The sequence below is a fragment of the Cavia porcellus genome, unplaced genomic scaffold, assembly GCF_034190915.1.
Source record: "Cavia porcellus strain 051 isolate PalLab524CR breed Dunkin Hartley unplaced genomic scaffold, mCavPor4.1 scaffold_50, whole genome shotgun sequence".
Lineage (NCBI taxonomy): Eukaryota > Metazoa > Chordata > Mammalia > Rodentia > Caviidae > Cavia > Cavia porcellus.
In genome coordinates, this window is record NW_026947533.1 from 1,384,466 (window position 1) to 1,397,322 (window position 12,857).

At 35.9% G+C, this 12,857-nt stretch overlaps 1 protein-coding gene across 1 annotated transcript; it reads right to left on the reverse strand.

Moving 5' to 3' along the window:
* Positions 1–3,317: 3,317 nt before the first annotated feature.
* On the reverse strand, positions 3,318–9,040 carry LOC134475021 (zinc finger protein 709-like). Its single transcript, XM_063244387.1, has 4 exons — positions 9,035–9,040; positions 7,145–7,271; positions 6,886–6,946; positions 3,318–5,350 (listed from the first exon to the last, which is right to left on the reverse strand). Exons 1-4 carry the CDS (start codon positions 9,038–9,040, stop codon positions 4,363–4,365), a joined length of 1,182 nt encoding a protein of 393 aa, XP_063100457.1. The 3' UTR covers positions 3,318–4,362.
* Positions 9,041–12,857: the final 3,817 nt, after the last annotated feature.

Consider the following 12,857-nt stretch of genomic DNA (forward strand, 5'->3'; position numbering starts at 1 on the left):
AAGTTTCTGCACATCAAAATAAATCTCCAGTATAGTTAAAAGAAAACCCACAAACTGGGAAAAGTCTTAGTGAACTGCCCCTCAGACAGAGGACTTCTGTCTAAAACATATAAAGAATTTTTTAAAATGAGACCACCAAAATTCAAAGACCCAATCCAAAAATGAGCATCTGAGATGAATAAACAATTTTGAGATAAAGAAATATAAATGAAAAATAAATACATGAAAAAATGTTCACCATCAATGGTCATTAGAGAAATGCAAATTAAAACCACACTGAGATTACATCTCACTCCTGAAAGAATGGCCAAGATAAAGAAAACCATCAACAACAAATGTTGGAGATGCTGTTGGGACAAAGGAACTCTCCTGCACTGTTGATGGGAGTGACTGGTACAACCATTGTGTAGGTCAGTCTAGAGATTTCTCAGAATGCTGTGACTGGAAGTACCTTTTGACCCAGCTATTCTACTTCTAGGCATATTCACAGAAGAACTGAAAGCATCATTCCACAGCGATATATGTGCACCCATTTTTATAGCAGCGCAGTTTGTAATTGCCAGATTTGGAAACAACCTAAGTGTCCATCAACTGAAGAATGGATAAAAAAGTTATGGTGTTTTTATACAATGGAGTACTACTTAGCTATAAAGAATGATCACATTGACATATGAATAAATGGATGCATACTGAGACCATACTCATAAGTGAAATAAATCAAACTTACATGTATAAATACCAAATATATTCCCTAGTATAAGAAATGATAATACATAGAAGTATGTGGTAATCATGATACCCAATCATGTTGGTGTGAATGCACATAATGTTTTCACTCATTAAGTTCAATGGTTTTATTCTGGGTTTTTCAATTTTAGTATCTGTGATGGTACAAATAGCTATTCTGAAGAAAATAACACATCATAAAAGCTAGTGCTGATTTAATATCACCTTCTTTGGAATTCCCATCAAGTTGTTGTACAAGTTTCCACTGATTTTAACATGTTGTATCTTACTATATTTTAGTGTGATAGTATAAATAAAAATTTTTACAGGCAAAGAGATAATATAGAAATCGTTGTTCATTTTCTGTTAACTGGCTCTAAATACCCTATAATTCTTTCATTCTCTTGAATGGCTTCACACTGTCTTGATTTGATTGATTCTGTAGTATACGAAGTTATACTCAAATAATTCAAGGAAAGAGGCACTATGGTGACTACTAGTATGTTAGATTACCTGGTGGTGAAACAAAATGATGCTTTAATTTTTCAGTTCTGACCTGTGTTGTTCTATTACAATGTCTCTTTTATCTCAATCTCCACCCTTTTAAAAATTATTCAATTTTTTCTTATTCTTTTTCAATTAAAGGAAAACTAAATTTAAAAATAGCGGGATATATTATAGTAACTTTTTTTGTTTTCCTATTAACCTGATTTTAACCCCAGTATTGCTCTCCCCATCTTGTTCTGCCTGATTTTACTGTATTCTATTTTGTTTGATAGTATCAAGTTTGAGGGTATAGGCAATCACTTTGTAGGCAATAAGATGTACTATGATGCCCATTATGGTTTGACTATTACCTTCTTTAGAAATTCTGTAAGGTCTCCAATGTAGATTTTATTGGTCTTGTTCTGTACTGTTTCTAATCAGTTCTATTATACCTGAAGATATAGGGAACTCTTTTTAAAAATAGCAAGAGGCAGTGGTAACCATTTTTGATCACCTGATATTCTATTTTTGCTTCAAGTACTATGCCCATCCTTACGTTCAAACCAACTCCGTTTTGTTAACTCACTTGAGGTTTAATTCTCTTCAAAAAAAGTAATAAGAACTATGGTAGTAAAAAAAAACCCCAAAGGTGTAATTGTTATTGTGAAGAAGAGAGGAAAGGAAGGTGGTCTAAGGGATATAAGTGCCTGTTTGAGTGTGTAGGAAGGAAAACCATATTACTGAACTTTTGTTGGATCACTGAACAGAACTGTCTGCACTCTTGCTGTAGGAATGTTCACTTTATATGCTTTAATTTTATAATTTGGACAACTGTTTCTAAGAAGACAATATGTAACCTATTAACTAGTGATTTCTTACTGTATTTTTTTCTTGAAATTCTGTATTATTTGTACCCTTTTACTGCTTTGGTTTTTTATGTTCTTTTTTTCCTCCTTAAATAAAAAAAAATTAAACCTGGAATTTATATCTTTTATTTATTTATTTTTTGGTACTGGTGATCAAACTGACAACCTCACACTTGCCAGGCAGGGGCTTAAGCCACTGAGCTAAATCCCCAGCCCCCCAATATATATCTTTGACATCTTATCATCTTCAGAGTAGTTGCCTCTACTCTTGGACTTGATACCAGCAAGCATACCAAATGTGAATAAAATCAGTCAAGGCCAAATAACATTCAAACAAACCAGCTTCAAATAAGATCAGTCATAGTAAAACAATGTAAGTAATACAGGGTTTCAGTTTTAGTTAATAGGAAATTAAGGACAATTACCATCATGGTATAACCTGCCATGTTTGGGTTATCTCTCTGTGCCCTCAAATCTAATATGAGTAGACAGACCAGAACAAAATATAATCAAACTAAACAGAGCAACAGAACTACTGTAGCATTTAAATCCTGATACACTTTTAACAATGTGCTCTGCCTTCTTTATTTAGGCAATTCCTCACCTTTCTCCTTCTCAGGATACTATTATTCACTATTCAGAGTGATATTAGTTTAGTCTCTTATGTTCAATTTCAGCATACATAAAAGTAAGAAGTGGAGCTCTACTCAAGTACATATTGTACTTGAGTATACGTAGTAGTATACATTGATGTATTTTACAAAATCCATGTGTGGTGAAAGCTTTCCCACATTCTTCACATAAACAGGGTTTCTCAACAGTGTAAATTTTTTCATGTATTGGACAACAATGAGCATTTCTGCTGAAACCATTCTCTACTACGAAGAGAATGAGACACATTATGGTAATCATTATCAACTTCCCCAAAATCAGTCTTGAAGATCACAAAAGCCTGCATCATCCTGTAATTATTTGATTAGTTCTATAATGTTCAGTATATATTCAATGCATGTGAAGTTGGCAACAACTATTTGGAAGAAAACTAGAGACAGTAAGATAGAAAATGAACATCTCAGTGGACATGCTTTGAAACCTGTTTCCTTAACTTGTTTCCTTATGAACTGTCCTGTTTTGTCATGTTTAATCTTACCGTCTTTAAGATAAAAAACAAGTTTGTAGAACAGATAAGCATATTAATATGTTTTTGTTGGATCACTGAGGTGAACTGTTTGCAGTGTTATTATTTGACTATCACTTTGTATGTTTTAATTTTGTAACTTGAACAATTACTTCTAAGATGACAATATGTAACTAATCAACTAGTGATGTCTTATTGTTTATTTTTCAGAACTTCTGTATTATTTCTACATTTTTTGCTTTTTTCTTTAACTAATAATAATTCACCAAAAATATAAAAATTAAGGTTTGAAGACAAAATATTAAGTACATGGACACTATCCATACTTAAAAGTGAAAAGCCCATTTCAGTTTATCATGTTTAATTACAAGATGCCATTTTGAAGCACAAAGACACTTTAAAAAATCTAAACAGGTATAAGTGATTAACTGAAAACCATAAAAATATGTACTTGAGTAGAGCTCCACTTCAGATTTGTCATTTCTGGAAAATTTGTGAAGAAATATTGACATCAAACTTCTGTATTGATTATTTCTTCAGGTCTACTTGGAATGTTTAAAGTAAACTTAGATGTAAACTGTCTGAAGAGAGCTGTTTTATCTATGTATTTAACAACAAACATGGATTGCCGTATTTCTCACACTGTTAATACACATAGGATCAAGTGATATCTTTCAGATATGTAACAATGATCAAGTCTGCTGAGAGTATTCCCATAACACATAGGATTTACCTCTTGTGTGAGCTTTTTCACGTATTTCACTTACAATCTGGCTGCTGAAAGTGTCTCCACTTGCTTACGTAGCCAGTGGTTCATCCCAGTGTGAATTGTTTCATGTGTTTTGCAATGACTGTATGTGGTAAAAGCTTTGCCACATTGTTATATACATAGGGTTTTTCATCAGTGTGGAGTCATTGATGTATTTTACAAAATCCATGTGTGGTGAAAGCTTTCCCACATTCTTCACATAAACAGGGTTTCTCAACAGTGTAAATTTTTTCATGTATTGGACAATGAGCATTTCTGCTGAAACCTTTCCCACATTCCTTACATATACAAGTTTTCTGCCTGTGTGAAGTTTTTCACACATTATGCAATATGTACTTGTGCTTAAAAATTTTTCATGATGCTTATATACACTGGTTTTATCTTGAGTGTGAACTTTCATGTCGCTTACAGTGTCCATGTCGGGTAAAAGCTTTCCCACATTGCTTACATACATATGGTTTCTCACCAGTGTGAATTCTTTCATGTTGTTTACAATGTACATGTTGGGTAAAAGCTTTCCCACATTGCTTACATACATATGGTTTCTCACCAGTGTGAATCCTTTCATGTTGCTTACAAAGTCCATGTCGGGTAAAAGGTTTTCCACATTGCTTACATATATATGGTTTCTCGCCAGTGTGAATACTTTCATGTTGTTTACAATGTACATGTTGGGTAAAAGCTTTCCCACATTGCTTACATACATAGGGTTTCTCTCCAGTGTGAATCCTTTCATGATTTTTACAACCTGCCCATGTGTTAAAAGCTTTTCCACATTGCTTACATATATATGGTTTCTCACCAGTGTGAATACTTTCATGTTGCTTACAATGTCCATGTTGGGTAAAACCTTTACCACATTGCTTACATACATAGGGTTTCTCTCCAGTGTGAATTCTTTCATGTTCCTTACAACATCTATGTGTGGTAAAAGCTTTCCCACATTGCTTACATACATAGGGTTTCTCTCCAGTGTGAATCCTTTCATGATCTTTACAACCTGCCCGTGTGTTAAAAGCTTTCCCACATTGCTTACATACATATGGTTTCTCTCCAGTGTGAATTCTTCCATGTTTCTTACAATCTCCCTGTGTTTTAAAAGCTTTCCCACATTGCTTACATACATATGGTTTCTCTCCAGTGTGAATTCTTTCATGTTGCTTAAAATGTTCAGATTTGGTGAACCCTTTTCCACATTGCTGACATACATAGGATTTCTCTCCACTGCAATATTTTTCATGGATCTGAACATTGTGGTGTGTTTCTGATTCTTTCATATTCACATTACCTTCTGCAGTACAAGGGAATACTTCTTTACACTGATTCCAAAATGTATGTCCATAGGATTTCCCTAGCTTTTCATTTCTGTAAAAAAATCACATATAGGATTGATAACCGTATTACAAAGATTTTATTGAAGAGTTGAGCAAAACTGCAGTCTCACTGTTTGAATCCCCACTTCATATGTTTCACTTTTTTGTTTCATTAACTATTTCTAAGAGCAGCATATGTAATCATTGACTTTAGATTTCTTACTGTTTATTTTCACTTTGAAAGTGGTATTATTTCTACTTATTTTGTCTTTTTTTAGTCTTTCCTTACATTAAATAAAAAAAGAAAAATTCACAGTGAAATGGGTCTCAGTTTAATGACTGCATTAATGTCAAGTTCTGTTTTTAATGCCTAAGAAATTCTGACCATGAAGTAACAGAATGGCCTTGTAAGACATGTTGAAAACAACCATCCCCAAAAGACTGGTACACGTTTGGAAATCTTAAAATTTGGTACCTTTTGTAATGCAGAATCTTTAGCTTCACTTTGGGCATGGGTACATATGTGCATCACATACAGAACATTCTGATATGTTTCCCCATCACTATCTCCCTTCTGTCCTTAACCTGTAGGTCCCTTTTCCATATGGTCAGTCTTACTTTTCTTTATTAACTCTCTTTCATTTCATTCCACAATTTATATTTTGGTTTCTCATCTAAAAGAAACCCTGTGAAATTTTAGGTTTTATAGCTGAGCTATTTCACCGAATTGATGGGAGAAAGAATCACCTATTGCTTATGGCAAATGACATTATATTCTTTATTTTTTGACATTATATAACACATTTTTTTTTCTTTTCCATGCTGGGAATGAAGAACAGCTATTAGCATAAAATCTATAGCTTTTAAAATCTGTTTTAAGACATTTTCGCTGATCATTAAGTTGTGAAGTTTGAACTTGAATTTGCCATTCTGCAAAATCTGATTCCTAGTGTGCTGGATTTACAAGAATGCCCAATCACAGAGAGTCTATTAACATTTTCCTTCTCCACAAATCCAGTGATTGATAGGTAAGCTTCTTCAAGGCATGATCTATTATAACTTGATCTGCTTTGTATATGAGTAAGCATGTATCAGTATTTTATGTGGATTTTGAATTTTTAAAAATATATCCAAGACAAGTATGAGGGGATCAATTTCTAGAGACAAATGCACACTGATAATCAGAATGAGTGCACTTAACATTCTACCAGCCTTCTAAGAATTTTACTCAGAATGGCTGATTCTTTAGAGCATGGCTTGGAAACACAAGCACTCTGTTTTATTTCAAATTCTATTGCAATCATAGAAATTTTTAGATAATGAATGTGTTGTATTCACATGTATATATGGGTAGAAAAACTGAAGGGAGAATGTCATAACTCAAAGTGTATGCCTTTCATACACATCTATATGCAATGTCATACATTTTCATGATTTAATTCCCTCATTATACATACCCTAGCTTATACGACTTCAGAGAATATTAGTGACAATAAATTGAATGGTGCCTTATTTGTTTGGTTGTCATTTTTCTGCTGACTAACTAATTACTCAGGAACATTCCTTCTCCTTGTGAGTGCAAATTACCTTAAGTATCTCCAGTAAATTTTGCATCGTTTTTCAGCTTCCTGGATATCCCCAAGTCCTCCTGAATTGTAGAAATAGAAATACGAGCACTCATTAGAATAATACATACAAATTAATAGATTTTGTTTAGAGTTATGATATAATGTGTCCAGGTCTGAGCTATTTTTAAAAATATTTTCACATTGTTTTTAACAAACAGCACTAATGAGTGACATAAAACATTCTGACAGCATGAGTGACAAAATTATTTTGTCCTTACCAATTGCAGTCATGTTCCTAAAGGTTTCGCCCATCACATCTCTGTAGAGGTTCTTTTGGGATGGACTCAGCAAAGTCCACTCCTCATTGCTGAACTTCACCACCACATCCTCAAAGGTCACCAACTCCTAATGGATCATACATATATTTCTCACACAAAGGTTGAGACACCAGGTTTGTGATATCTTAAATTCTCTCCTACAAATCTGAATCAAAAGAAAAGTGTGGTGGTGCATATCTATAATCCCAGCACTCAAATGCTAAGACAGGATGGCTTCGGTGAGTTCGGGCAATTCTAGGCTCCATAGGGTGTTCAAATCCAGCTGATATACATACAGAAAGCTTGTCTCAATAAAACAAAACAAAACGAAACTAATAAAACCAAACAAAACAGCTGAATGAAGACTGATTTCTTCAAATTTAAATCCATGTTTTGTTCATTAATTTTGTGTATATACACATTTTTGAAGACAGCAAATTTGATGATAGATTGCAAGTCACTGCTGATGTAACAGTGAAATAGGAGCACTGATTCTTGTGCTGAGTCATGGCAAGATTCTCTGTGTACTGTCTCTAAAGCAGAGCTCATAGTGAGAAGCCTGCAGACCAGCATCCACAAAGCACAGAGGCACATAAATATCCCATCAATCAACTGGGAAGCCAAGCAAGGACCTCCCTTCCCTGATAAGTGATGGCAATGTGGCAGACTGTGGCCCATCCAGGGGGCAAACCAGCAGCTCCTTAGATCCACGCTATGTGGGAACTTAGGATGCTGTGAAACCAAACAAGCAGCCTGTTTCCCTACTAAGCAATAGTGAACCTACTGATGAACAGCCTAGAATCAAACATCCCTCTTCCCTACCCCTCTTCTCCTGTCACCCCCCCCCCATTAGCAAAGGAAACCACAAATCTGAGAATCTCCTGGGAAGCAAGCCATAACAAATAAAGGGGACTTCCTTGTAGTATCTCTTTGAAGGCAAATATTTTTATTACTGTTTTGCCCTATTCTGATTAATGGTATTGCTCTATTCAATATTCTGTTTTGATAAGTACTATAATGTTCTCTATTTCATCTCATTTTGATATACATGTTTGAAAGAACAACTATTATAAAGATAATAAAATATGTTGTGATACCTATTACTGTTATCCCAGTAACCTGTTGTAAAGTTGTGTACCAATTTCACTGTATGGTCTTAGTTGGCCTTATTCTGCCTTGTTGTGTTGTAATATACCACTTTCAAAATTTAAAAAAAGAAAGAAAATCTCATCAATCACTTTGATAGGCTACAGATAATGTCTCTTCAAAACTCATTTAGGCCAGTTAGTACTTTGTTCTTAATATACTTCAGCAGCATTTTGAAACATGAATTTGGTTTCATAGAACAAAACATAAATAACATCCAATATGGTACACAAATAATAACTCAAATGTTAGTGGAAAATACTGTTTTTAAAAAATAAGTATATAAAATGGAACCAGGCCCAAGCTGTAATTTACAGCTCACTGTCACCAAGCGATCACTTTCAATTCAGATATAAGAAATATATCTTGGGAGGCTGGGGAAGGAATTCTTCCTTGAATTTGGGGCTATCCTAAATTACAGAGCTGTATAAAATAGAGAAACCCTGACTGTGACACCCCACAGACAAAGTGAAACTTGAAAAGAGAATGCATAAGACACCTTTGGTTTGTTTTTAAAAATTATAGCCATACAATCCCGAAAAATGCCAATAGTGTTCAACACTTTCTGAGAAACAATGTGGATATCTTCCATACTACACAGAAAACACTTTCATAGTTGGGTATTTAGCTCAGTGGCATGACTGTCTTCCGAGAAAGCATAGGTAATGAGTTTGATCCTTGGTACAAAAAAAATCCCAATTTTACCTTCATGAACTGGAGCATTAGAGATAATCCAAATTAAATCTCAAGTATGGAACAAAAAATACATGGGTTGACAAGGATGTGAAATACTGATTGTTGCCAGAGCTGGTGTTGATCACATCAAGGAAGCAATCAGAACTCAACTTTAACTTCATACTTACTCTAAGAACTACCTGAATTTCAGTGAAGACCCTCTCTGTTGTATGTCCTGCTATTGGCTTCCTGCATCTTGTCAGTCACTTGCACATCCTTTCCATGCTCCTCTGATCCATCCTCAGCAGGAAACCCTTCATGCCAAACTATTGATATCACTGCAAAATTTCTATTTAGAGCATCTCCTTTATACCACTTAGTAAAGTCCATTGCAGAGCATTTCCATATTTAAATTGTGCATGAACAAACAAACGACTAAATCAGCACTTAGTAAAGACCATTGCATAGCATTTCCATATTTAAACTGTCTATGAACAACCAAACTACTAAATCAGCTCTTAATTCAGATGACACCCCAATTCCTTTCCATTTAGAACAATATGATGTGTATATGTCCCTGCAAATGCCTATATTTTGGCATTTTTTGATGAGAATTTAACAGGTAGCCCTTTCTGGAATTTGCCCTTAACAAATTTTTACCCTGTCCTTGATTACACTTTCATATTTGCTTCATTGTTCTCAAACTTCAAAACTCTATGGCTGTGCTCACAAATGTGAGCAGGGGTGCCACATAAATAATTAAGTATGTTCAGAAATTATTTTGCACTGTTCTGTATAATACACAGGAGTTTACCAGGTGTTTGGGAAGCCTTCCTCTACTGAAGCACATTACTACACATCTCTGTATTCTTAGGACCTTTGCCACTACCTGTCATGAGGATGGAAATATGAGAACATACTATAAATATAGGAGACCACTATAAATACAAAAAAGCCAAAGTTTAATTTGAGCCATTGTGACTATAAAGCCCTGCATTACAGGCATTAATGAACTTTGGACATTCCAGAACAGCTACTCTGAGGAAAGAGAGCAAAGACCTAGCTCATTACTGCTCTACAAGCTACAAAAAGCATCATAGTCAGGGTCTTCCCAAACTCCTTCCAATGCCTAAGATTGTGGAGTTACCAGGCCAGCAGTCAATTTCAAAGATTATACTTGAGTCTGCTGCTGTCATAGTGGAGCCAGGGTTCTGGGGACCCCAAATCACCCTTGCCAACAGCAAGAGGCAAAAGGGACAGTGAATGACCCATGGCCAATGCTTGAGGACCTCAGGAGCTGAAGCAACTAAATACCTGAGGCTCCAGACACCAGAACTACTCCTAAATACTTGTAACTGGTTTCACCCAATCCACCCTATCTCTGGGCTCCCATCCACAACCTCACCCTTCCATTGCTCCAAGATCTCTCAGGTTCTTTGCTAATCAGGCCACAGGACATCAAAAGTACTAAATGAGATCCAGAAAGCATTTTGCTACCAGTATTATACTCAGAACAGGGAAATCATGATGAGACATCAGAAGAGACAGAAGTCACAGCCAGCAATGGCCCATTGGATTGGACAGTTCATAGAGCCTGCCCCTTCATCACTGATTGACTCCTGCTCTACTGCCCTCCTTCTGAGTCAAGAATAAACAGGGAAAGGAACCCTAACCCTGCAAGAGAGGATCCCAAATGATAGACTGTAGTGCAGAAGCTTCTTGAGCTGCCATTCTTCTCCAGTGGTGAACTCAGCTGGATAGAGGAGTATTTCTACAGAAGAGCTTTACCTCAGGCTTTTAATTTTCAAATCCATTTGATTTCAAGGAAAAAAGAACACATCAACTAAAATTAAACTTCAAAACATGTTAATCAGGGGGCAACACTGGTATATACATTGCACATTGTCATCCCCAGGTCATTCACATAGAGCACAAGACATCTCTAATCAATTTTCCAAACAGTACTGTTACAGGGAACCTGAGTTATTTAAATAGTATTGGCAGGAGACAGGGCTAGGTCCCCCAAGCAGCCCATGCAGGAGACCAGATAGCTTGCAACTATGGGGAAGACTGACACCTCATGCTATGGGCCAAGGCTGAAGACAAATGACAAGCAAATTCATCCATATCCTAAGGATTGATATTCTAAATAGTTCCCTAGCACTCTGAGGAAGTCAGGAGTCACCATTTAAAGAAAGGTATCCTTATCCTAAAGACTGACATTCTAAATAGTTCCTATCATCCTGAGGAACTCAGGAGTCACCCTCCCAAACCCCTAAGGGAAGTCACAGCTACCTAAGAATGCCTGCTTTCTATGTGACTCCCTTCCCTCTTTGTTCCCAATTTAATCAACTTTACCTGAACTTATAATCTTATTGGTTACCTTAGCTCTGTCCCATCTTATGCCCATCTGCATTGTGAGTTCCTAGTTTTCCCCTCCTTAAACTAATTTCACCACATGATTTTACTCTATAAAGATCCCTAGAAAGGACAGTGTTTGGCAACCTGCTCAGGACCCCTTCTCTGTCTCAGGCAGCTTTCTTTCTCTCAATAAGTATATTCTTCTGTTAATTTCTGTTGTTCCTAAAATTCAGTCTTTGACTTTACAGAACAAAAACTTCATATCAGACATAGCATACCTGGAGACTGATTTTGCTATAGCAATATCAGTATAAACTTTTCTCTTTCTGGAAGTCAGAGAAATCAGTTGTAGTTTATATTACACAATGTTGAACTCACCTTGCCAGGGATACTTGCATTGAAGGCCTTTATCCCTGCCTTTAAGTGCTGCTTCTTTTTTGAAAGTGAACTGATCTGTAATTTTGGTTATGGTATCCACAATGTATTAAGGAATTGAATCAAAATATTTCTTATGAATGGCTTATCTCCAGCCATGGTAGAAGACAGATAGCAAAAATTCTTTGTTTTGATTTCTTCATTCAGTCCAAAGGATGTACTTGAAAGAGTTTTGCCCTAGAAAAATTATAGGACCTCATAGTGGTAGTTCAAGGTGGAAGAAGGTAAACTCAGGGATGCTTACTCACATGGCCACTTCCTCTTTTCTCCTTGATTACAACATCCTCTTTCTTTCCCAGGGGCCTAAAGAAAATTCCCATTAGCTTCTAGCATGACATCACTGTCCCCTCCAAGCACCACATCCAGTCAAAAGTCACATATACCCCATAACCCCATAGTCAGTCAGAAAAAAATAAAAGCCAAGCCCTTAATGGCTGTGGGCTTGTCTCCACATTCTTTAAATAAAAGGCCACTTTTACATTCTTATATTCAGCTTCTCTATGGTGCTAAGTTACCTCCTCAGTAATATCAGTAATCTAACCCACTTTAAACCATTTTCACCACATGAGTTTATTCTATAAAGTCCCTATAAAAGACAGAGTCCTTTGCTATCTGCTCAGAATCCCTCCTGTTTCTCTCAGACAGAAGCTTTCTGATAGGATTTTTGGTGTAATAAAGAAGAGAATATAAAGTCAAAATGGCCTTTATTCTAAATACATGGAGAGAACCCCATGACCACTGGGGGTCTCACTTTTTCTTTTGGAAGTGTGTGGGTGGCATACATATAGTTTTTGACTTGGGTGGTGCTTAAAGGTGGCATTGCTGATATGCAAGTAGCTGATTGAGATTCTTTTCTGGCCACAGGTAAGTTGAATAGGGAAAAGGAAAGTGACTTCCAGGTAAAAGTCCCTTGGTTCCACCTCCCACTCCCAAAATATCCTATTTAGAGCAAAATACTTTCACTTTCTCTCTTTCAATAAATATATTCTGCTCTTCAACTCTGTTGTTCCTAAAATTCATTCTTGCACTATAGAGAACACAAACTCATACCAGACAT

What these genes read in the sequence shown, in the direction of transcription:
- LOC134475021 (XM_063244387.1), bottom strand. An exon ending in TAGGAACATGACTGCAATTG is followed by an intron (nt 6,947 to 7,144) that starts GTAAGGACAAAA and finishes TCTACAATTCAG; the next exon opens with GAGGACTTGGGGATATCCAG. An exon ending in ATTTACTGGAGATACTTAAG is followed by an intron (nt 5,351 to 6,885) that starts GTAATTTGCACT and finishes ATTTTTTTACAG; the next exon opens with AAATGAAAAGCTAGGGAAAT.